This window comes from Podarcis bocagei (genome assembly GCF_964188305.1).
Source record: "Podarcis bocagei genome assembly, chromosome: 10".
In the NCBI taxonomy this organism is placed as follows: domain Eukaryota; kingdom Metazoa; phylum Chordata; class Lepidosauria; order Squamata; family Lacertidae; genus Podarcis; species Podarcis bocagei.
In genome coordinates this window covers 5,316,516-5,340,476 of record NC_138135.1, presented here as the reverse complement: position 1 = coordinate 5,340,476, position 23,961 = coordinate 5,316,516, and the positions used below count along the sequence as shown (strand labels likewise).

At 44.9% G+C, this 23,961-nt stretch overlaps 1 protein-coding gene across 1 annotated transcript; it reads left to right on the top strand.

Annotated features, from left to right (window-relative positions):
- The first annotated feature begins 350 nt into the window (after positions 1–350).
- LOC308595477 (C-type lectin lectoxin-Thr1-like) lies at positions 351–15,269 on the top strand. Its single transcript, XM_081209621.1, has 6 exons — positions 351–484; positions 9,185–9,262; positions 10,955–11,049; positions 12,592–12,732; positions 14,168–14,282; positions 14,977–15,269. The coding sequence occupies exons 2-6, from the start codon at positions 9,205–9,207 to the stop codon at positions 15,045–15,047; spliced, it is 480 nt and encodes a 159-aa protein (XP_081065747.1). The 5' UTR covers positions 351–484; positions 9,185–9,204; the 3' UTR covers positions 15,048–15,269.
- Positions 15,270–23,961: the final 8,692 nt, after the last annotated feature.

Here is a 23,961-nt window from a genome sequence, read left to right as displayed (position 1 = left end):
CCATTGAGACGAACCAAAGGTTTTTCAGGCCACATTTCAGGAAACTATGAGTAATAATAATAATAATAATAATAATAATAATAATAATAATAATAATAATTAATTATCTGTCTGGGTTTCCCGAGCCACTCTGGGCGGTTTCCAACAAAAGATTAAAAATACATTAAAACATCAGTCATTAAAAACTTCCCTAAACAGGGAACGTTATTCATACACTCGTGTTTGTACAACATAAAACTCGTTTGAAGCACACTATTGTTCCACTACAAGCAAAATGTTTCTTTATTTCTGGGTCATGTTTGCCCTTAAACAAAAGACAATTGTGTCCTTTTGTGCTCCCTCCTATCTATGCAAATGCAAACCCACTAGACTCTCACTAAACTCTCGAGGGGATATAAGTGACTCAGAACTGTTTGTTTTTGTCTCAGGAGAAGCGTGAGTTGCCACACCAGCAGATACATCATCCATTCATCCAGGTGGACAGGTGAGTAGCCAATCTGGTCCCTTTGTCCAGGGTTCAACAGGAGCCAAATCCCTGGAGAAGAATCCTACTGCCCTGTGCAAGTGAATTCTCTCAACATGGGTATGACTTTTGGGGACACCTCAATGCCCTAAGATCAATGGTTTTCAACCAGTGTGCTGTGGCACCCTGGGGTGCCTTGAAGGATGGTCGGGTTTCCCGGGCAACACTGGGCTCTGTCTATCTGTCCTTCTCTTCCTCCTCGGATGCCCTCTCGCATCTCTGCCTCCCAAAGGCTTGCATAGCTGTTTGTTGCAGCAGCCGTGGCTACAAGATCCACAGGCTAATGGTGCCTCTGGGGCTGGCCAGGGGGTGCTGGGAGCCAGGAGCTGAGGTGGCCTCAGAGTAAGCAAGCAAGTGGGTGAGGGAGCCCAACCAGCCAGTCCACCAGCCCTTGCTGTTGTGAATGGATACAGAAGTCCCAGGCCCCTGTGGGGCAGTGTGAGGAGGCACCTCTCCTTGGGGCAGGTGGGGCAGCTCAGAGACCAGGGATGGCAGCAGCAGCACACAAACGCTGGCTCCCTCAGCCTGAAAGCGAGATGAGAGCAGCAACCCATAGTCACCTTTGTCTGGACTTAACTGTCCAGGGGTCCTTTACCTTTACCCTTTTTCTCCCTGTAGCAGGAACCCCCCCACCCCAATCATTCTGTTTGCACAAACTTCACACACACTCACACTCACACACTACATAAGCCACATTTCTGTTATAAATTCATAGAAAATCAACCATACATCGGATTTGCACTGTTCCATTTTTTACTCCATGTGACAAAGACTATCAAAGGATCAAAGGGGGGTGCTTGGTTTCTGGTCAGCCATAATCTCTTCAGCATACCAGCACATCCACAGGAGCCCTGCCCAGTTGCTATGTCAACCCTGATAATCCCAGACAGAAGACAATCAAAAATCACAAAGAACAGTGGATTCACCACAGGCTGAAACAAAGGACAATGATCAGATTTTCCCTCTGGGGGCAGGAAACTGCAAACTCCCCATTGTCACCTGGAAAGTACTCATGGGGAGGGGGAAAGGAGGAACCAGCCAGGTGACTGGACACTCAGGTTACCACCACAACTCCTCCCTCAACCCCTCCTTTCTGTAATGTATGCATGATGTCAACCCCTTCTGTAATGTATGCATGATGTCAACCCCTCCTTTCTGTAATGTATGCATGATGTTTCTGGGGGTGGGCTTGACCTGGAGGAGGGGAATTTCAAAAGTTTTTATAAGGTCTTGCAGGCCATTGTTCTGGGTCTTTCCTCTCTCTTGCTAGTGAGGGAAACACCCTGTTGCAACAGATCAATAAAGGCCAAGCCTACAGGCTGCTGTTTTGCTCCAAGTTATCCTGGTTGGTGTCTTTACTTTTTGTCCAAGAGAGCCCTCAGATTTTTCCGTTAACAGTTGGCGACCGCGACTCAGGGACGCTTGGTTCTCCTGTAAAGGTGAGAGGGGAGATAGAAGGGATCGGGCGCCACTGGGCAACCTTAGCCCAGGGATCCTTCTTCCTCTCCCTGCCTCCTCTTTGCGGGCGGTAATCAATCGTCACCAAAAGCTCAACCAGGGGAGCAAAGGCGAGGTCAAGCCGGCTAAAAAGAAAAGGATCCTGAGATTCGCGGGGGACATCTTCGAACGTGAGTATGGTTTGAAGTAAATACATTGGGAGGGGGGTGGAAAATAACGTCTCCACAACAGCCAGATCTTTCTCCTTTATTTCCAACGTTACACCTACAAATCTTGCCTCTCCTTTTCTCTTTCTCTCCCCGTTTTCCCTTTCGGAAGTGTGGCCAGGAAAACGTGGTGCTTATTGTTTCTCTGGCGTCCTTTTTCGGAGTCGGCCAAAGGCGTCCCCTACAAATCTCTCTCTCTCCTTTTCTCCCCCGTTTTCCCTTTCGGAAGTGTGGCCAGGAAAACGTGGTGCTTATTGTTTCTCTGACGTCCCTTTCGGAGTCGTCCAGGGGCATCCTTACAAACCTCTCTCTACTTTCTCTGCTTATGCAAATGAAGCCGCCCCTCCTGCCCGGCGACCTTTGTTAGGGATGACCCGGGTACGTGAGAACGCAAGGTCATTTGCTTCCTTTCAAAACTTTGTTTTTCTCGGAGCCCGATCTGGCACTGCACTGTGCAGGCGTTCAGTAGGGAATCCGAACTTAGTCTAAAGGTTAGGCAGGAGGCTGTTGTGGAGGTAGAGGGAAGGTTCACAATTGGGGCCCCACACTAGGGTTAGTCTTGAAACAGTACTGTGGTTTAGGTTTCCAGGCAGAGACCCGTGGTTTAGGTTTCCGGGCAGAGACCCGTGGTTTAGGTTTCCGGGCAGAGACCCGTGGTTTAGGTTTCCGGGCAGCGACCCGTGGTTTAGGTTTCCGGGCAGAGACCCGTGGTTTAGGTTTCCGGGCAGAGACCCGTGGTTTAGGTTTCCGGGCAGAGACCCGTGGTTTAGGTTTCCGGGCAGAGACCCGTGGTTTAGGTTTCCGGGCAGCGACCCGTGGTTTAGGTTTCCGGGCAGAGACCCGTGGTTTAGGTTTCCGGGCAGAGACCCGTGGTTTAGGTTTCCGGGCAGAGACCCGTGGTTTAGGTTTCCGGGCAGCGACCCGTGGTTTAGGCTTCCGTTCAGGCTTGAGGTTTTTAGCAAATAGCTCGTGGTTAAGAAACAAGTAGGGATTGCGCTAAGTCAAGGATATTCCAAATACTGAAAGAATCTTTCTTCTACCCCTTTCTTTCCCATTGCCCCTCCTCCCTTGTGTGTGTGTTTCCACTCTTTCTGTCTTTAGCGTACTTCGTTAACGAAAAAAAAAAAAAAACCCCAATAATAACATATGAGAGAATGGGAGCTCACTAAACACCCTAGCTGGACTCCTCCTGGCAACAAAGCTTCCATGAAGCCTTTTGCCCCAGAGAGGACTCTAATATGCCCCTCCAGCTTGTCATCTCCAATTAGAGAAAAAAATAGAAATAAAATAAAGGGGCAAAATGGTCTTTCCAAGTACAAAGTACGAGACCGTTGTAACTTTTAGTGGGTGGCTTAGGCCCACCACCTAGAACCCAGGGCACAGTGGCCACCTCAGGGATCCTTCAACAAAATCAGGGTGTGAACTCTTAGGGAGAGCTGAACACATCAAATTTGTGTTGTTAAACTATAATCTAAAGCTAGAACATGAAACTGTAAACTTAATGGTGCTCAGAGGCAAAAAAAAAAAATGAATAAGAGATGTATTCAAAGATTTAGAAATATTTCAAGGGTTTGTATTTACATTGGCCTTGGCATCCACAGACTGTTCTTAAATGCACATAGTTTTAAATTGCAAGCTTGCTTCAAAATTTTAAATCTAAGGAAGCCATGTTGTGCCTATCGATCTTAAAACAAAACAAAATGGAGAATGGAGTGTGCAAATGTTTGTTATTTGAGAGAGGCTCTAAAAGAGAGTTTCCCTCCCAAGTGGTGAAATCCTGTATACGTGCTACTTGTGTTCTGAAAGGGGGATTACCCCACCTCTTTCTTCTAGTTTTAAGTGAGGATGGTGATTTTAAGTCTAATGGTAAATGTTTTGTTGTAACTTTTGAGTTTGTGAGTACACCTCTGCTCCAGTCTATTCTGGAAGGAGAAGTTAACCAAATGTTTCTGCTGCAAAAGCCTAGTTGAGCCAACTGCTCTCTCAAGCTAAAATGCAGTGTATGTACTTCATTAAGTATATGCCTATGAAAGTATGGTGTTCCTTCTAAGAAAAATATGTGAGTCCAGTTTTAACTTTGATCTGGTTGGACAGAAGAGTTATTGTAAGGCTCCTGATATCAGTCTCTATAAGACGTCCTGGCCTCTTTTCTTAGAAAATGCCCCCCCCTTATTTCATTCTGTCTCTTTCAGGTTTTTTTTCCTTCTCCTTCTTATTCTGTGCCAGGTAAATTTATTCCCGAGTAAGCTTCCTTTAAAGGAAACTGCAAAGGTGGGGGGGCATAGATTAGGCTTACTATTCCTCTGCAAGTTCAGAAAAAAATTGTTCACTCTTGTATTCCTTTTAAATCAAATCTATGGCTGTTTTAACTATGCTTTATAAGAGATCCTCTCCCTATCTTAGGAAAAATGTTCACTTCAGTCTTTAAAGATAATTTATCTAGGAACTTTCACTCTTTAGTCTAAGGAAGTAAAAAACTCTCACTCAAACTAGCTTCAAGATCTGCTAAAAGGGTTGGGTACTTTTATTTTCCTCTTCCTTAGTACATGATAGGCGCATGGTTCGTGATAGGCGCATGGCTTGTGATCTCTTCCCCAGTTGTGTCTGTGTACATAAGTATGTGTGTGTTTCTGGTAGTACAAATCTTGCTATGAACCCTGTATTTTAGGGTTGGACTAGATGACCCCAGGTCCCTTTCAACTTTCCCAATTTGTGGCTGATGAGTTGAAATCCAGCCCAGATTGCTCTTTGTTTTTAAAGGTGAGAGGTGAATGTGTGTGTTTCTGGTAGTACAAATCTTGCTGCGAAATCTTGCTGTGAACCCTATATTTTGGAGGGTTGGACTAGATGACCCCAGGGTCCCTTTCAACTCTCCCAATTTGTGGCTGTGTGGAAGACCATGTGTCTGCAAGCATTGGAGGGTAATTCTTAAATTCTGGTGTGGTAATGGAGTTGAAATTCAGCCTAGCTTTGCTTTTTAGTTTTAAAAGGTGAGAGGTAAAAGCCATGATGTTTTGAAGCACAACTGGTAATATCAAGCATTTGAGTGATTACAGTATTTATCATTTTGTCTACTATTTTTTTTAAATCAAACTTAAAAGTCAATTCAAAGTTTAAGCACATACAAATGAATAATCAAGTACAATTAGCCTTGGCCATTCCTGTAAATTAAGGCGCAGAAAATAATAATATTAATAATAATAATAATAATTTTTTGTCTGCAAATGGTAAGGCTGAAATGACTGAGAATGTTAAAAAAATCCTATGAATTCTAACGCTCTGGCCATTTTTACTCATAAATAAGAGAGCGGTTGACTGTTCCGCGAATGGCCAGAGGGATATTAGCCCTTTCCTGTACATAAAGGAAGCTTGGGCTGAATGGTGAATACTTGAATTGCTGAGTTTCTCTTTTTTGTTTTAAAATCTAAGCCTATTTTAAAAAACCACTCCTTACCTGGCCATTTTTACTCATAAATAAGAGAGCGGTTGATTGTTCCGCGAATGACCAGATAAAATGACCAATAATGATAGCCCTTTCCTGTACATAAAGGAAGCTTGGGCTGAAATTGCTAGCTTTGGTGAATACTTAAATTGCTGAGTTTCTCTTTTTTGTTGTTTTAAAATCTAACCCTATTTTTAAAATCTACTCCTTACCTTTCCCTTCCTTATTCTAATTGAGCCAAAAGATGCAACATTTTCAATGGTATAAAAGGTTTGCTGAGACATGAACTCTGCACATGCACAGAGGCTAGATCAGCTAAAGAAGAGAGAGAGAGGAAGGGGGGAACTGTAAGGGGGGAGAGGAGGTTTCTTCCAAATGTAAAAGAAAACTTGGAACCATTGAGGAACCATTGAGGGAAATCACCCTTAATCTGTCTTTGCCCCAGGGGCTAACAAAAGGTTCGCCTCCCAATGGAATTTAAATTTTATAAGTTTTTGTTTTTGTTTTTGTTTTTTTTGGTGTGTGTGTGTGTATATGCCTATGCATTTTAGGAACAGCACTTCCTGACAGACCTCTCACATGAAATAATTTTCCCTTTTAACAGAGTGTCCTTTCTTTTCTCCCACAGCACAAATGATAATGAGGGGATGCAAACAGTGATTTAAATACTCTATAAAAAGTAATTGCATTTGTTTCTCTTTTGTCTTTCTTCCCTAAAAGCCAAACAGCAACTTTCTTTCTGTTCTGTGAAACAAGTCTGAATCCCTGCTGTATTAGTGACCTCTATCTCTTTGTGCCTTTGACATTTTTTTTAAAGTTACAAATAATCTGTTTTCATTTATTTAATCAGTTTCTCCATGATGTCTATGAAGTTAATCGAAGCACAACCAAACATTGTTTGTGGAATGGTATTTGTTTACCTTTTTGCCTGAGCATTTCTTATTAATTCTGTCATCTTGGCTAGTGCAAGGTACTTGCACAACTTTAAATTGCCATTCATTTTTTTCCTTGGTATTAAGTCATTTTCCAGTATTGTCCTATAGCCGATGTTGTCACTTCAAGAAACACTCTTTTATTTTCATTGTTACTTCAGATTTCTTAAAATTGTGTGTCTTAGCATTTATTTATTTTTCGTTCCTCATAAGTCATTGTGTGTGTTTCATTATTATTTTAACCTTGTATTTTTTACAGTTCTCTTTCTCTCCAAAGTGAAGGAAAGCAAACGAACTTGGCAGATAATAACAGTAGTTATAGGAAAATGTGATAATAATATTGGAATGAATGAAACGCTTAATGTGCTAAGATTTTTTATTATTTGCAGCTTCCCATGAAAACTGGAGGACATCCTTCTTGTCTAACTGTGTTTTTAAGTCGCCCCAAAACCCTGCCCCTTACAGGATATCACTTCTACAGATGTGCAATGATGAAAAGCAGCAACAACCCAACCCCTTCGCCATCACAAGACCTGCAACGCCAGAGTTTTCAAAGTGCCCACAGCTATCTCTTTCAAAGGATATAGACTGATGGGGAGTGGGCCTGACAAAGGGGAGTGGAGTTGACTTGCAAGGACATCTTTTCACTTGAACCTCAAGCCTCTGTGCTCCAGGATTCAAAAGATACATGCGTAAAAGATCACAATTGTGTCAAGATATGCAACTGATATTTAATTAGTTTGTTTTGTATTAAGTGTTATTATGTAGGAATGTTGAAATGTGTCTGACAGTGTGTTACTTCCACAAGGGGGGTATTTTTGTGTGTAATTTTTATGTTTAATGTCTTATTGCTTGCACACCAATTCTCATGCATTTTATACTTTCTGATAGCTCACACTATTGTGTAGTCCAATGTTTAGATAACCACATTTCATTGACCCACCTGGCACTCTGCCAACTTTCCCTATCCATTTTAAAATGTGCAAAAACTTGCTTTACCAAGGAGAAGCTTATAAGATACATGAAGGTGCACATGCTTTGGTTTAGCAGGAATGATCCCTTATAGAGTTAAATTGACTTATTTGGACAAAGTGCCCTTTTAAGAACGGTTTTCCTTTACAGACTGGTTTGAAAGGTTGAGAACCATGGGCACATAAATTCAAATTGGACTCAGTTTGAATTGGGCAAGTGTATCCAGGCTGCAATTAGCTCTCTGATCCTTAAAGTGCAAGTGAGCAACTCCCATGACTGCAAGACCAGAGCCTGTAATAATAATCAGAAATCCCATGGATTTTGGCCAAGGCAAAGACATTTCTCTCAGGACGTGTCCGAAACCTGTGCCAGCTGTGGTGGGTACCAGGCTACATGATAAATATGAAAGCCCTAAGTGGATTCACCAGGGATTGCCACTACTGCGACACCATGCCGATGTGAGACCACAGAAGAGCTACCTTGACACCTGAGAACACACAAATGGCGGGGGGGAAGCAAACTGCACTTTTCAGTCATTAGTGGACCTTCCTGCCTAAATGTAAAGCATAGATCACTATTGAGAAAATATTTCTTCCAAGGTGCTAGAATACCACAAGTAACTGAGCAACAAATTATTAATTTACGTGATATCCTATGTCTAACTATGTGCACTGTTACACCATTATATTTCTATGCAAATATCCTTAAAGTAGCATGATATCCAAGTCCCTTTCAGGTTCACATGGACACACACATCTGGGACGGAGAATACCAGGTTATTATTTACCACCTTAAATTGTGCGGAGAAAAGGATTGCAAAGTAGCCACCTTTGCAATCTTATCTCCGAAGGGGGGAACTGTAGCAGGAACCCCCCCACCCCAATCATTCTGTTTGCACAAACTTCACACACACTCACACTCACACACTACATAAGCCACATTTCTGTTATAAATTCATAGAAAATCAACCATACATCGGATTTGCACTGTTCCATTTTTTACTCCATGTGACAAAGACTATCAAAGGATCAAAGGGGGGTGCTTGGTTTCTGGTCAGCCATAATCTCTTCAGCATACCAGCACATCCACAGGAGCCCTGCCCAGTTGCTATGTCAACCCTGATAATCCCAGACAGAAGACAATCAAAAATCACAAAGAACAGTGGATTCACCACAGGCTGAAACAAAGGACAATGATCAGATTTTCCCTCTGGGGGCAGGAAACTGCAAACTCCCCATTGTCACCTGGAAAGTACTCATGGGGAGGGGGAAAGGAGGAACCAGCCAGGTGACTGGACACTCAGGTTACCACCACAACTCCTCCCTCAACCCCTCCTTTCTGTAATGTATGCATGATGTCAACCCCTTCTGTAATGTATGCATGATGTCAACCCCTCCTTTCTGTAATGTATGCATGATGTTTCTGGGGGTGGGCTTGACCTGGAGGAGGGGAATTTCAAAAGTTTTTATAAGGTCTTGCAGGCCATTGTTCTGGGTCTTTCCTCTCTCTTGCTAGTGAGGGAAACACCCTGTTGCAACAGATCAATAAAGGCCAAGCCTACAGGCTGCTGTTTTGCTCCAAGTTATCCTGGTTGGTGTCTTTACTTTTTGTCCAAGAGAGCCCTCAGATTTTTCCGTTAACATCCCCACAGAAAAGGCAGGAAAACTAAAGATGGGGTGTTTGGCTTTCTTTGGTCTCAGCTTCCTAATTGCTGCTCCTTTTTTGAGAGGTGAGTTCCTTCCTTCCAGACAGAGCTAAGAGGAACCTTAGGCTCCTTGAGGAAAAGGTGGGATAGAAACGCAACAAACAAACAAGCATTTCTGCTCCTGCCCACCTAGCAGTTTGAAAGCACATCAAAGTGCAAGTAGATAAATAGGTACCACTCCGGTGGGAAGGTAAACGGCGTTTCCGTGTGCTGCTCTGGTTTGCCAGAAGTGGCTTAGTCATGCTGGCCACATGACCCGGAAGCTGTCCGCGGACGAACGCCGGCTCCCTCGGCCTACAGAGTGAGATGAGTGCGCAACCCCGGAGTCGTCCACAACTGGACCTAACAGTCAGGGCTACCTTTACCTTTATAGGCATCCTTACATCAGCCTGATGATTCTGGGAAAGTCCAAGAAGGAAGATTTTGCCATCTCCCAAATGATTCACAAGATTATTCCAGAAAATCTCGTGCTGTTGAACTGTCTCTGCACAGCCACCACCAACTATGTGCTGCCACAGAAAGAATTCTGTGGGCACAGGCATCTGCAGGGATTTGCCTCTCAAAACATGGAGAGGGGGGAGCAGGCCAGTTTCTCACACAAAAAATGAGAATAATGGCGCCTGAAACTTTTGCCTCATATCTGAGGTGGCCCCATCCCCGCCAAGGATAATTTCTTTTGAAAGGGCAAGTTTCTAGCATTCCTAAAACATTGCTCTCTCTTCAAACATCCATGTCCTTGGATGAAATTATTAAACTGGAAGAAATTCTTCTGTCCCCACAAGATCACAGGATTCTTCGCTGGTTTCCCTGCACCACTTTCCCGTCTCCTCCACCTGCTTCTGTGCAAACCTGGGTGTCATTCCACGGACAGCCCTCCCTCCCGTATTACGCCAACATCGCAACCCTCAAGAACTGATTCCTTATGTTTCGCTTCAATCTGTGGGGTCCTTTGATGATTCTGGTGATTCCCCATGTGGCCTTTGAGGTTCAGTCGACCTTCACTGGCTGACTGGGTATTTGGTGTGGCAAATCCTGCCCTGTGGAACTCCCTGCCGTTAGAGGCTTGACAGGAACCACCCCTGCTTTCGTCTGAAAACTTTCCCAACACCAGGGTCTTTCCCAACACCAGGGTCTTTTCCAGGGAGTCTTCTCTTCTCCTGAGGTGGCCAAAGTCTTGGAGCCTCAGCTTCAGGATCTGTCCTTCCAGTGAGCACTCAGGGCTGATTTCCTTCAGAATGGATCGGTTTGATATTCTTGCAGTCCAAGACATCTCTTCTTAATCCTTCTCTTGATATTAGACCATTCTTGCAGCTGACCATAATTCTTTCCTTACATACAGCACCTCTGTTATTTCTCATAAATATAAAACCCATTTCACCTGTGTAGTCCTTCATAGATGTTGTTCTCAGACCTTGTCTGCTGAGCCATGTAATTGCTATCTTACTTTGTTCAGTTCACCACAGTGTTTACAAGGTCAGTTCACGTTCCATTCCCTCAGCTGTTTCTCATTTTTAACCAACTGCTATCTGCAGATGTTTCCTTTATGTTTTTAGTTACATTTTATGGATATTTAGGGACTGATTTCATTCCGCTTTGTGTGTCGTGAGCTGCCTAGATACAGATGAGAAAGTGAGGATTGCAAATACCAAGAGAGATAAATGAAAATCAACCCCAGACCAGGTTCTGACTGGGCTTTTCCTTTGACTTCCTGAGCAGGTGCTGAGGCTGCCTGCTGCCACATGGAGTGGTTGCCGTACGGTTCCTATTGCTACAAACTCTTCAGCGATAAAGTGAGCTGGGCTGAGGCAGAGGTAAGTGTGGCCTCTTGGCTTTGGTCAAGAGCTGATGGATTGATTGATCAGTTTACTTATATGCCAGTTTTGCACAACAAGCCCATAATGTCCTGCAGCAAACCTTAAAAACATCCAAACACAGAGCAGTATAAATACAAATATCTTCTTCATAATAATACCTTTATTGTCAATGTACAGTGGTGCCCCGCAAGACGAATGCCTCGCAAGATGGAAAACCCGCTATACGAAAGGGTTTTCCGTTTTTGAGTTGCTTCGCAGGACGAATTTCCCTATGGGCTTGCTTCGCAAGACGAAAATGTCTTGCGAGTCTTGAGATTTTTTTCCGCTCCCCCCCTTTTTGTAAGCTGCTAATAGCCTTTTAGCAGCTAAGCCGCTAAGCCGCTAAGCCTTTAATTGCCACTAAACCACTAATAGCGCTAATCCGCTAAGCCGCTAATAGGGTTGCTTCGCAGGACGAAAAAACCGCTAGACGAAGACACTCGCGGAACGGATTAATTTCGTCTTGCGAGGCACCACTATACAACCTGTGTACAATAAAATTAACTGAGCCCCACCACACAAACACTCCATCTCATGGCACTATGTTTCCTGCTTGGCAGGGGGTTGGACTGGATGGCCCTTGTGGTCTCTTCCAACTCTATGATTCTATGATTCTATGAACACACCAACCCTAAAAGTCAGTTGCACTATATTATTATTTTCTTTTCAGCAGCCTAACAGCCCATGGATAGAAACAGTTTTTTAAAAATAATAATAATAATAATAATAATAATAATAATATTTATTAAAAGTTTAAGAATTAAAGAAAGAAGTAAAAAATAAAAAGAAAAAATAAACAATACAAATCAATACATTACAGTACATATAAAAAAGCAAAAGACACAATACATCAAAACAAAAGCAAAAACAATTAAAAACCCATCCAAAATTTTCATATTTGTATCTTTCATTAACTTGTTTCATCGACCTCCTCATACCTCCCTTTTTGTGTTCTAGTTATTAATTGTTTCAGCAAATCCTTTCCATCTTTCACTGTTTTCTGTCATTTAATTATCTTAATTTATTTTAACCTTATCTTACCATTAAAACCCTAAAACCTATTTGTACTTAACTCCTTATAACATTTCTACTAAAGCCATATAATTTCATTCCAACATTTTTCTAACACTCATTAATTTTGCAACAAGTGTCATTTAACGTTGTTCTTTTGTAAGACCCTGAGGAAATGGAGTCTCTGTTGGGCCTTCCTAACCACCTGAGTTATTACTATTATTGGCAGGGGGGGGGCGGGTCACGTGACGTCAGTGCCCCAGTTAGGTATACGCGCAATTTTAGACAAAGGGCAGGGAAACAAGCTCTGCCGCCAGCATTCAGGGCTTACTCTGAGTTTTGGGGTGGCACGAAAGTGCCCAAGATCCTCTTTCCCACCTGTAAACGCTTTGGGCTTCCATGCATGTTCCCTCATCCCTGCCCTTTACTGAATCCTCCCTGATTTCCTGCTCTTTGGGTAAAAATGACGTTTCTCTTGCCCTCTCTCAGATTGCCTGCCAATATTACTTCCTCGGCGGCCACCTGGCCTCCATCCACAGCGCGGAACAATCTGCCGAGCTGGCCAAGTACATCATTAAATACCGCAAAGATAGAAGTGGTGTCTGGATTGGACTGCGTGACCCCCTGAAGGTGGGTTTGCTGGCTTATTTTAGCTTCTAAGGTGCTTTTGGACTCCAATGCAGGTTGCGGGGGGGGGGGGCTTGTAGAAAGATGCTGAACTTAATAAGAGGGCAGGGTGCCCCCACCCCCAGAATGTCGGTATTTTTCACTCCATAAGATGCACGTGACCATAAGATGCACCTAGTTTTTAGAGGGGGGATGCAAGAAAAATATGTTCTTTAAAGGGCGCACTGAGCATAGTCTGTATGCTTCCCAGGCTCTGCTCAGCACTCCCTTTCACGAGCCGCGTGGAGCATGTGTGTGGCGCTTGCAGGCTTTTCCCTGAGGGAGAAGGACAGCCTGTCGCTGATGGTTTGCCCTTCTCCCTCCTCAGGGAAAAGCCCCCAAGAGCCCCCCACACGCTCTGCGCGCTCCTTAAAGGGAGTGTGGCTCTTGCTGGCTTTTGCGGGAGGTGGTGGAAGGGAGAGAGTGTGACTAAGCCAGAAGCTAGAACAGTGAGAGGGAGTGCTGCGCAGCGTTCCCTCTCACTGTTCTGGCTTCTGGGATAGCTGTGCAGCCTCTTCAGGGCAGCGGGATGAAGACTCCCCCTATCCTGAAGAGGCTGCCCCCGGCTAAGCCAGAAGCTAGAACAGCGAGAGGGAGCGCTGCACAGCGATCCCTCTCATTGTTCTGGCTTCTAGGATAGCTGGGCAGCCTGCATTCACTCCATAAGACGCAAACACATTTCCCCTTACTTTTTAGGAATGAAAAAGTGTGTCTTATAGAGTGAAAAGTACGGTATTTGGAAATTCATTGGGATTCTTCATTGTTGTGAACCATTTTCATATCTATTTATTAGTAGCAGAATAATTTAACTTTTACAAATACAATGCACTGTGGCCACAATGGCCGAGTGGTTACTATTTAATTTATTGCATTTGTATTCCACCTCTCCTCCAAGGAGTGGAAAGTGGTCCCAACTAAAGAATAATGGGAACTTAAGTTGACAGAATATGCGCAGCTTGCAGACTTAACGTATAGAATAAGAGAACAAGAAGGACATACATTTAGAGAAGATTGGAAAACGTTGATTGAATATATGGGAAATAACTGTGTACAGCTGAAAACACTGGCAGCATTAAGATAAATTCAACAGTGAAACAAGTTTTGATGGATGCAATAATGGAATACTGAATGGTACAGTTTCTGTAAAATATGCAGGGCTTTATGATTTGCAGAATGAACCGTGGAAAGAGAAGAAGGGAAGCCATTGACGTCTTAAGGATGTAAACATGAGTATTTTAAATTGTAAAACAGAAAATTTAATTATATATATGTATATGTAAAAAAGAGTGTGAGCAGCTGCTACAAGGAGACTCCAGGTCTCCCATCTGCCTAACGAGAGCCTCGTCTGGGCATCTTTGCTCTCTTCCCTGACAACCAAACTGCTTTTCTGTCCACACAGAACCGGCAGTGGCAGTGGATGGATCGGTCTTCAAACAGCTACAAGAACTGGAATGCTGGAGAACCCAACAACCAAAATAACAACGAGAACTGCGTCGAGCTTTGGGCTGACACAGGTGAGCCCAGAGGGAGAGCTTCCTGCTCTGGCACCCAGAGCAGCGCACATGCAGGGATGTGGCTTGTGCGCGTCTCAGGGGGCGTGGCGCACGTGGGGGGGCGTGGTGAGTGGCATGTATTCCAGGGGCAGCGAGTGATGTCACGCCCCCCCCGAATGACACCCGGGGCAAACCTCACCCCCTGCACACCCCTTCCTCCACCAGTGGGTGAGCCCAGGTGACGTGGGCATGTTGGTGAGAGCAGGGGGAGGGCAATGAACTGAGCAGCCCAGTTGTGGGACCTCCTAGGAATGGAGGGTGTGCTTGCAGAATGAAAGATTTATTTGAATCTTATTAACCATCAAGGTAAAGGTAAAGGTATTCCTGACCATTAGGCCCAGTCGTGGACAACTCTGGAGTTGTGCACTCATCTCGCTCTATAGGCTGATTGGAGCCGGCGTTTTTCCGCAGACAGCTTCTGGGTCCTGTGACCAGCATGACTAAGCTGCTTCTGGCAAACCAGAGCAGAGCACAGAAATGGCGTTTACCTTCACACTGGACTTGGAAGCAGCAGCAGCAGCAGCAAAAACTGGCCACGTTTTTGCTTGAGTTCTCCGATATCCCTAGCAATATTTTAGTGACATCCATTACAATATTAAACCTTGGAAAAATCTCAGAGTGGAGCATGATACACAGGTTCTCTTTTGCTTTCCAGGATACATGAAGTGGAACGATGAGAACTGCAACTTTGCTCGTCGTTCGTACCTCTGTCAGTACAAACTCTAGGATGGAGTCCCCATTTCTCATCACCTGAGAAGGCAGGGTCAGGAAGACACACCCTTCAGATAAAGGAAAGGGGATATTCCTGCAAGGACCCCATCTCTACATCCTTTTATGATCTCTCCTTGTTGATTGGTGGTTAGTTTGCTTGCTTACATCTCCTGGTTGTCGATCAGAAAAATGTAACATCCAATAAACTTCATCTTTATCTCTTTGTTCATTGAATAAGATTTTACTTACTACTTTTTCTGTATTTCAAAGGAGTTGTGTAAGACTTAATCCTTCATGACTTCTAACGTACATACCTCTTATGTATATTTACGTAAAATATAAAATGCTCATTAAAAATACTGAAGGCAAGCCAATTTATCAAATTTATCAAAACAGAAGCAAAACTTGCATAATATATGAAAATGCGTGTTAAAATGACACGTGTGGTTGGCAAATCAAAAGAAGTCTTCAGCCCGGTGAGCAAATGTTGAAAGCCCACGTGGGTCCCCAATAAACCCCCCTTTGAAGGCAGAGGCATTAGCATGCAGCCAGATAACTGTTGCACTGACACCACAAATAATCACCCTTAAGCACTTAAGCCTTAAGGACCCTTAAGTGGGTGGCGCTGTGGGTTAAACCTCAGAGCCTAGGACTTGCTGATCAGAGGGTCATAGAATCATAGAATCCTAGAGTTGGAAGAGACCACAAGGGCCATCGAGTCCAACCCCCTGCCAAGCAGGAAACGCCATCAGAGCACTCCTGACATATGGTTGTCAAGCCTCTGCTTAAAGACCTCCAAAGAAGGAGACTACACTGACTGTTGTTTTAATGTATTTTTAATCTTTTGTTGGAAGCCGCCCAGAGTGGCTGGTGAGACCCAGTCAGATGGGCAGGGTATAAATAGATTATTATTATTATTATTATTATTATTATTATTATTATTATTCATAGCCTTTGGTTTGTCTCAATGGTAGGCAATTAACTGAGTGAGTGGATGACTCAGACTTGTCCCAACCACTCACATCAAAGTCCCGTTGAAATAATTTGCCTAATAAAATTTTACCTGGGGCTTTCCCTGAAAACATACCAGACTATTCAAACATGCCTCACCAAGAGAAAGAGGGAGAGGAGAGGAGAGACCACTCACCTTAATTCTCACTGCTCTCTGATGCCCACACCAGATCACTGAAGTAAGCAAGCCAAACCCAGCCTGCAGAAAGAGGCAAATAAATAAACCAATAAATCCTTAGGGCATGTAGCAACTCCCCTATCATAGAATCACAGAATTGTAGAGTCAGAAGGGGTCATCTAGTCCAACCCCCTGCAATGCAGGAATCTCAGCTAAAGCATCCAGGACAACTGGCCATCCAGCCTCTGCTTCAAAACCTCCAAGGAAGGAGAGTTCACCAGCTCTCATGGGAGTCTGTTCCACTGCTGAACGGCTCTTACTGTCAGAAAATTCTTCCTGATGTTTACAGTGGTACCTCAGGTTAAGTACTTAATTGGTTCCGGAAGTCTGTTCTTAACCTGAAGCGGACTTTTCCATTGAAAGTAATGGAAAGTGGGTTGATCCGTTCCAGATGATGAAAAACACCCCCTAAAACAGCAATTTAACACTAATTTAATGTCCAATGAGACCATTGACCCATAAAATGAAGGCAATAATCAATGTGCTGTACTATAAAATAAATAAGGCAGTATTTCAGATGAAAAAAATTAACATTTATTTCTTTTCTTACATTCACTTACTGTTTGGAGGGGACTCAGGGTCCTCTTCCACAATCACAATCGGCTTGGTTCCCAGCATTCGCGGAGGCCTCAGAGAGCTCCGTAGGCCCTGTGGATGTCCGGGTTTGCTGCCAGGCGGCGGCAGCCTCTGAGAGCTTGGACAACTTACTTCCGGGTTACAATCGTAAGGTGAAGCGCTTGTAACCCGAGGTACCACTGTCGTTGGAATCTCCTTTCTTGTAACTGGAAGCCATTGGATCGAGTCCTCCCTTCCAGAGCAGGAGAAAACAAGCTTGTTCCCTTTCCCACACGACAGCCCTTTCCCACACTAAACATACCCAGCTCCTTCGACCATTCCTCATAAGGCTCAGCTTCCAGATCCCCTATGACAAAAGGGAGAAATATTCAGGACTTTTCACTTTAGAGAACAGGCGAGTAATGATGTGATCGAAGTTCATGAAATTACACAGGGCATTGAGAGAGCGAATCGGGGAAAGTTTCCCCCCTCTCTCATGACATTAGAACTCATGAGCGTCCAACAGAGCTGAATCTTGGAAGGGGTATTGATGGCTACTAGCCATGAAGACTATGTTCTGCCCCACAGCTCCTTCCAAATCCCAGCTGCTGGAAACCACAGGAGGGGAGAGCGTTGCTCTGGTGCTCGGATCCTGATGGGGCATTGGCCTGATCCAGCAGGGTTTTCTTACCAAGCCTGCCCCCCAACCCCATCATCCGTCAGCAGCACCCTCACCCCACCCTCTTGAAGGCCTGAGCTCTCCACTGCAGCTCCCAACATCTTCTCTCTTATATATTTATTTTGTACCATGAAGTGTTTTAATTTGTTAATCCTTTGTTGCTCTAATGAGCGGTTTTGAGCTCACCCTGGTTGTTAGAAAAGGGCATGGAGGAGTCAGCTGATCTCGGAGGCTTCTGTGCTTGATTCTTATTTTTATGTTTGAGGTTGAATCCTGACAAGACAGAAGTACTGTTTCTGGGGGACGGGAGGCGGGCAGGTGTGGAGGACTCCCTGGTCCTGAATGGGGCAACTGTGCCCCTAAAGAACCAGGTGCGCAGCCTGGGAGTCATTCTGGACTCACAGCTGTCCATGGAGGTGCAGGTCAATTCTGTGTACAGGGCAGCTGTTTATCAGCTCCATCTGGTACGCAGGATGAGACCCTACCTGCCCATGGACTGTCTCGCCAGAGTGGTGCATGCTCTAGTTATCTCTCGTGTGGACTACTGCAATGCACTCTATACATTCGTATTTTAGTGTTTTGTTGGAAGCCGCTGGGGAGGCCCAGCCAGATGGGTGGGGTATAAATAAATTATTATTATTATTATTATTATTATTATTATTATTATTATTGAACTGGACACAGAGGAAGGGGATAATCTCTTTCCTGGGCACAAATCACCCTGTGTCTGATATAAGCCAACCGGTTCAAGATCAGCCAAGCCAGTTCCTATATAAATGATCAAGGCAAATCTGCTCATTAGTCAGTCAGTGAATCCATCTGTGAGTCAGAGTCTGGGTTATGTCTTGGATTGCTGGAGCAACAGAAATGTTTTCTACTTGTATACACAGTGAGGGGGGAAAGTAAATTTGCCTGTTTGCCCTCTGACGAAGAAATGACCAGTCCATAATTTTAATGGTAGGTTTACTGTAGCTGTGAGAGACAGAATAACAACAGGAAAAACCCCCAGAAACCCCCCAGAGGGCAAACAGGCAAATTTAGCAGGGGATCAGTTACGTTTCCCCCCTCACTGTATCTGTATCTGCAAAGCTGTATGTATAGATCAACGTCCGGAACTGTATTACTGAAGCCTTATCTTCTGCAGCAGTACACATTTTTGAACCTTAAGCTGCCTCTGTGAGGCGACTGGAAGTGGGGGCAAATTTCTGCTACTTTAGATTCCCAGCACCTTAGGGCTTCTGTTTCATGCACAGTGCTATACAGCAGTGTTTCCCAACCCAGACGTTGCCTGGTGTGCCGTGGGAGGGAGGCGGGCGAGTCGGGCGGCGAGAGGCGGGGCGGCGGCGGCGAGGAGAGGCCGCCCAGTGCGGGGCTCTCGCCGTCTGCCTGCCTGGCTGCCTGCGTGGCGCTGACGTCATGGGGCTGTAACGTGCCCCACATAGGCACACGCGGGGCGGCGAGCTCCCTCCCTCCCACATCCCATCGCCGCTCGCTTCGGCCGGCCTACTGGGCTGTCGCAGGCGGAAGGCCTGCGCATGCGCGAGGTTTTCGCGCCTTCGGGATTCCCTTCATGCCTTCTTCCTCCCGGGTCCTTGAGAGCGCGGGAAGCGGCAGCGCGAGACCTGCGTTGAGCCTCGTAGGTATTGCGCTTGCCAAGGCAGTCATTTGGGAAATGAAAACTTGCAAAGCAAGCAACCAGTTCAATCTGAAGTACGTGTATGCTTAATATCCTGTATTTGAAACCTGTTCTGCCCCCTCTCCCACACTTGGTGCCATTTTCATCTACACATGCAGCAGAGTAAGTTGACCCAGAATAGTACCAATTCAGATGGCAGATGGGAGAATGACAGTGCTGAATGCTTTCCCATGTAGAACAGTCCCTGCAAATAAAAACCTAGCATATTTGGAAGAGGGATGCTAGCCTAACCATTACCTTCTATGCTGTTACTATTTTTTTATTTTTTTTTACATAATGTAAGTAAAAAGTGACCTTTCCCCATCTGGCATGATACAAGCCCATTCTTACAACTCAGAATTTTTTCGACTATTTCAGCTACATATGTCGAATATGCCTTCATTGATTCCTATTAAAGAGAGTTACTTTATATATAGTCAATATAGGCACAGAGTTAATTTTTTAAACATTTTCTAATGGTGGTGTGCCTCGAGATTTTTTTCATGAAACAAGTGTGCCTTTGCCCAAAAAAGGTTGGGAAACACTGCTATACAGAACTGGTTCACCTGACAACATTAATGTCAGGTGAGTGGAAGGTGGGTGCCCTGCCTGTAGGGGCAGGGAAGGTAAAGTTGAAGCCATTTCCAGGTCCCCCTGCACCTAAGAAGAGCCTGGCTGCTGGATCAGGCCAAAGGGGGCCCATCTGGTCCAGCAATCTGTTCTCCACAGTGGCCAACCAGATGCCCGTTATGGCAAATCTGCAAGCAGAACACATGTGCAACATGCCTCAGTTTCTTTAAGGATGGGTAAAACTTTCTACAATGAAAATAGGCGAAATACCTTACATAAGTGCTGTGCAAATAGGTGTGCAATGCTATGATTAGGAATACACAATGCAAAACTCAGGCTGCTGTAAAAAGAGACCTGGGCACTCCTTGGACACCTGCCAGCTTTCCAATCTGAATAGAGGATGCAAAGAACCAACATGCAGAATTGGAGGAGGAAGAAGGAAGTGGCAGTCCCCAAACTCACCAGGGCTTCCCCCACAGGCTTGGTGGCAAGTCCTAATCTCCTGGTCACATTCCTGGTACTCTGCCAATCCTCCCTGAGGCTTGGCATGGTCTTCAGGTGACTTTGCCTGAAAAAGGACACTGTAGAGTTGGAAAAAGTTCAGATATTTATGATCAAAATGATGTGCTCCAGGATCACATTCTTGTAGCACTGCCACTTTTGAAAGACAATCATAATTTTTTCAATCTTCATAAAAAAATTAGGTGTTGACCCTTAAAATGGGGAAACATTCCATTCCCAGACTTGTGGTTAACTTTATGACAAAGTATGTATTTTCGGTTAATGCTAGGGATTAACTTGTGCAGATACCAGATGCTAATGAAGATTATTAGTTCAGGTACATGGCTTAAAACACGTTTCTATGGAGGTGGCTATGTGGAATGCTAATATAACAGGATGATAAAATGAATTCATAGATATTGTGAACAGTCAAATGGCATACAAGAAGTAGCATCATTCCTTCCCAATCCCCTTTTGCATTCTCCAATGTAGCTTCTATAAAAAAAAACCTATAGAAATGAACAGTACCTAGCTGAATGAGAAATGAGATTGTGCTGTGCATTTTATCTACAAAATGATCGAAAGACTCCCTTATGACATGTGTGATGGAAACGGGGTTGGATGAAGCAGATGGGCCTGTCCTTGCCACTGCTTGTCCACCAGGTTTCTCATACGCACAGCAGCCCAGGTCATACGGGCGGGGAAGGGGGGGTTGCAGTGATTTTCAGGAAGTCACTAGTTTATAGTTAAAGCTATGGTTTTACCAGTAGTGATGTATGGAAGTGAGAGCTGGACTATAAAGAAGGCTGATCGCCGAAGAATGGATGCTTTTGAATTCCGGTGCTGGAGGAGACTCTTGAGAGTCCCATGGACTGCAAGAAGATCCAACCTCTCCATTCTTAGGGAAATCAGCCCTGAGTGCTCACTGGAAGGATAGATCCTGAAGCTGAGGCTCCAAGACTTTGGCCACCTCATGAGAAGAGAAGACTCCCTGGAAAGGACCCTGATGTTGGGAAAGGTGGAGGGCACAAGGAGAAGGGGATGACAGAAAACAAGATGGTGGGACAGTGTTCTCGAAGCTACCAGCATGAGTTTGACCAAACTGCAGGAGGCAGTGGAAGACAGGAGTACCTTGCATGCTCTGGTCCATGGGGTCACGAAGAGTCAGACATGACTAAACAACTAAACAACAACAAAAACAAAAACAAGTTTATACCAGACATCCTATTGGGGAGACCCAGTTTTCGGAGTGCATGTTCTGGAAGTTGGGCAATAGAAGCAGTACAGGATGCCTTCTGGTGTACCGACCTCCCCACTGCACCAAGGATTTCCAAGCTGCTTCAGGTCGTGGAGGATGTGCTCCTGGAGACACCTAGTTTGGTTGTCCTAGGGGATTTTAACATCCATGCTATCACTTCCCTGGTGGACTCCCAGGCTGCAGATCTGGTCCTTCAGGGGCACCTGGACCTTTAGGGGCACAGGTACCCCATTCAGGACCAGGGAGTCACCCCCACACCCCTGCCCCCTGTCCCCCCAGAAACAGTACTCCTGTCTTGTCGTGATTCAGCATCAATCTGTTAGCCTCCATCCATCCTCCAACCACCTCCAGACACTCACACAGGACCTTCCCCGCCTTCACTGGTTCCGATTTAAAGGAGAGATAGAGCTGGGTATCATCTGCATACTGATGAACACCCAGCCCAAACCCCCTGATTATCTCTCCCAGCAGCTTCATATAGATGTTAAAAAGTATGGGGTAGAGGATGGAGCCCTGAGGCACCCCACAAGTGAGAGCCCATGGGTCCGAACACTCATCCCCCCAACACCACTTTCTGGACACAGCCCAGGAGGAAGGAGCGGAACCACTGTATAACAGTGCCCCCAGCTCCCAGCTCCTCTAGACAGTCCAGAAGGATGTCATGGTTTATGGTATCAAAGGCCACTGAGAGATCCAGCAGAACTAGGAAACAGCTTTCATCTTTGTCCCTAGCCAACTGGAGATCATCGACCAGTGCGACCAAGGCAGTTTCAGTCCCATGGTGAGGCCTGAATCCCGACTGGAAGGGATTCAAATGGTCCACATTCTCCAGGTCCATGCCTGGAGTTGTTCCACAACCACTCGGCACAGTATACCTGAAGGAGCGTCTCCACCCCCATCGTTCAGCCCGGACACCAAGGTCCAGCTCCGAGGGCCTTCTAGCAGTTCCCTCCCTGCAAGAAGTGAGGTTGCAGGGAACCAGGCAGAGGGCCTTCTCGGTAGTGGCGCCCACCCTGTGGAACACCCTCCCATCAGATGTCAAAGAAACAGACAACTATCTGACTTTTAGAAGACATCTGAAGGCAGCCCTGTTTAGGGAAGTTTTTAATGTCTGGTGTTTTATTGTATTTTAATACAACCCCCAGATGGGCGGGGTATAAATAATAAATAACAAAGGTTGTGCATATGAGAATTTCTAGTTTGGAAAAAAGGCAGATAAGAGGTAACAGGATAGAAATTTGTAAAACTATGAATGGTAAAGAGAAAGTGGATAGAGAACAGCTTTTCTGCCTTTCTACTAAAACTAGAATGCCTGGTATCCAATGAAACCGAATATTGGAAGACCCAAGGCAGACAAAGGCAAGTGTTGTTGCTGAAGGCGCCGCTGATTAATTTTGATTCATTGCCACTGTTGCTTGCCTGCTCCTTCTCGTAACTTGGGAGTCCAAAAATGTCATGTCTTGTGTGGTTATGCCATGGGAACATAGACAGAGCCCCAGTGCAAATATCTGGTCAGAGGTCTCAATAGCGAAGCAGCAGAAGAAAACCACCACAAATCCAGGAACAGCACAAAGTACTGTTTTGTTCCTCCAACACAAGGAACAAGGAAATGATTTGTTCCTGGGCTGTGGTGGATGATCTGCCAAGAGTTATTAGAAAAAAGGCTATGCAATCAAATCAAATAAATGAATTGAAACCCACCCTTTCTCCCTGTGCTAATGACTACCTTCACTTATCATCTGTCAGGTTCATGAAAAGACACCCAATGGCTCATCACCCAACCCTTTTTGCTTTGTGGTCAGTTGTGTAGAGATTGTTGGCTTCACCTTTGTCTCCCTACTGCATTGTCCTCTTCCTATAAATATGCCATGGGGTGGACAGCACCTGGCACAGGCTGCAAGAATCACCCTCGACTCCAGATCAGCCACAGCAAGACAGTAGGAGAGAAGGACGCAGGTGAGACCCACCTACCTCTTTGCCTTTGCAACCGTCAGAACAGTCTTGCAGAACAGTCTTCTCCTAGCAGAGAAACGGTTCGTGAAAACAGGTCAGCAGTGCCACAGACTCTGGGGAGAAAAGGATTCTCCACTGGCCTAGAATGTATTTTACTGGAAGGAAGAGCAAGCCAATAAGGGAATGGGCACCCCTTCTGGGCCAGCAGGAACGGGGCAGGACTGGGAATGTAAGATGGTAGCGATTTCCATTACAACCCGCATTCCTTGCAAGCAGACCTGTTTCCATTCTGCTGCAGTTCCGTCTCAGTTTTTGTCATTCCTCTCGCCGTCCGCTGTTTAGCGTCAGCTGTGTAACTATTTATGCAATTTACATCCATGCCAGTGTGAAGGAAACATCAAAACAATGTAAAAGAAAAACAAACAAAAACCTCACAAACATCGTTTCATATCGTTTTTGAACTTAAAAAAAAATTACTGCGATGTGGACTAATATCGATCACATTTGCTTTACTGGTTGCTGTTCCTGACCACAAACCATCTCAGGAGC

Coding starts and splice junctions, on each gene's coding strand:
- LOC308595477 (XM_081209621.1), top strand. CDS start 9,205: ATGGGGTGTTTGGCTTTCTTTGGTCTCAGCTTCCTAATTGCTGCTCCT. Junction 11,050..12,591: donor TGAGCTGGGCTGAGGCAGAG/GTAAGTGTGGCC, acceptor GCCCTCTCTCAG/ATTGCCTGCCAATATTACTT. Junction 12,733..14,167: donor GACTGCGTGACCCCCTGAAG/GTGGGTTTGCTG, acceptor CTGTCCACACAG/AACCGGCAGTGGCAGTGGAT.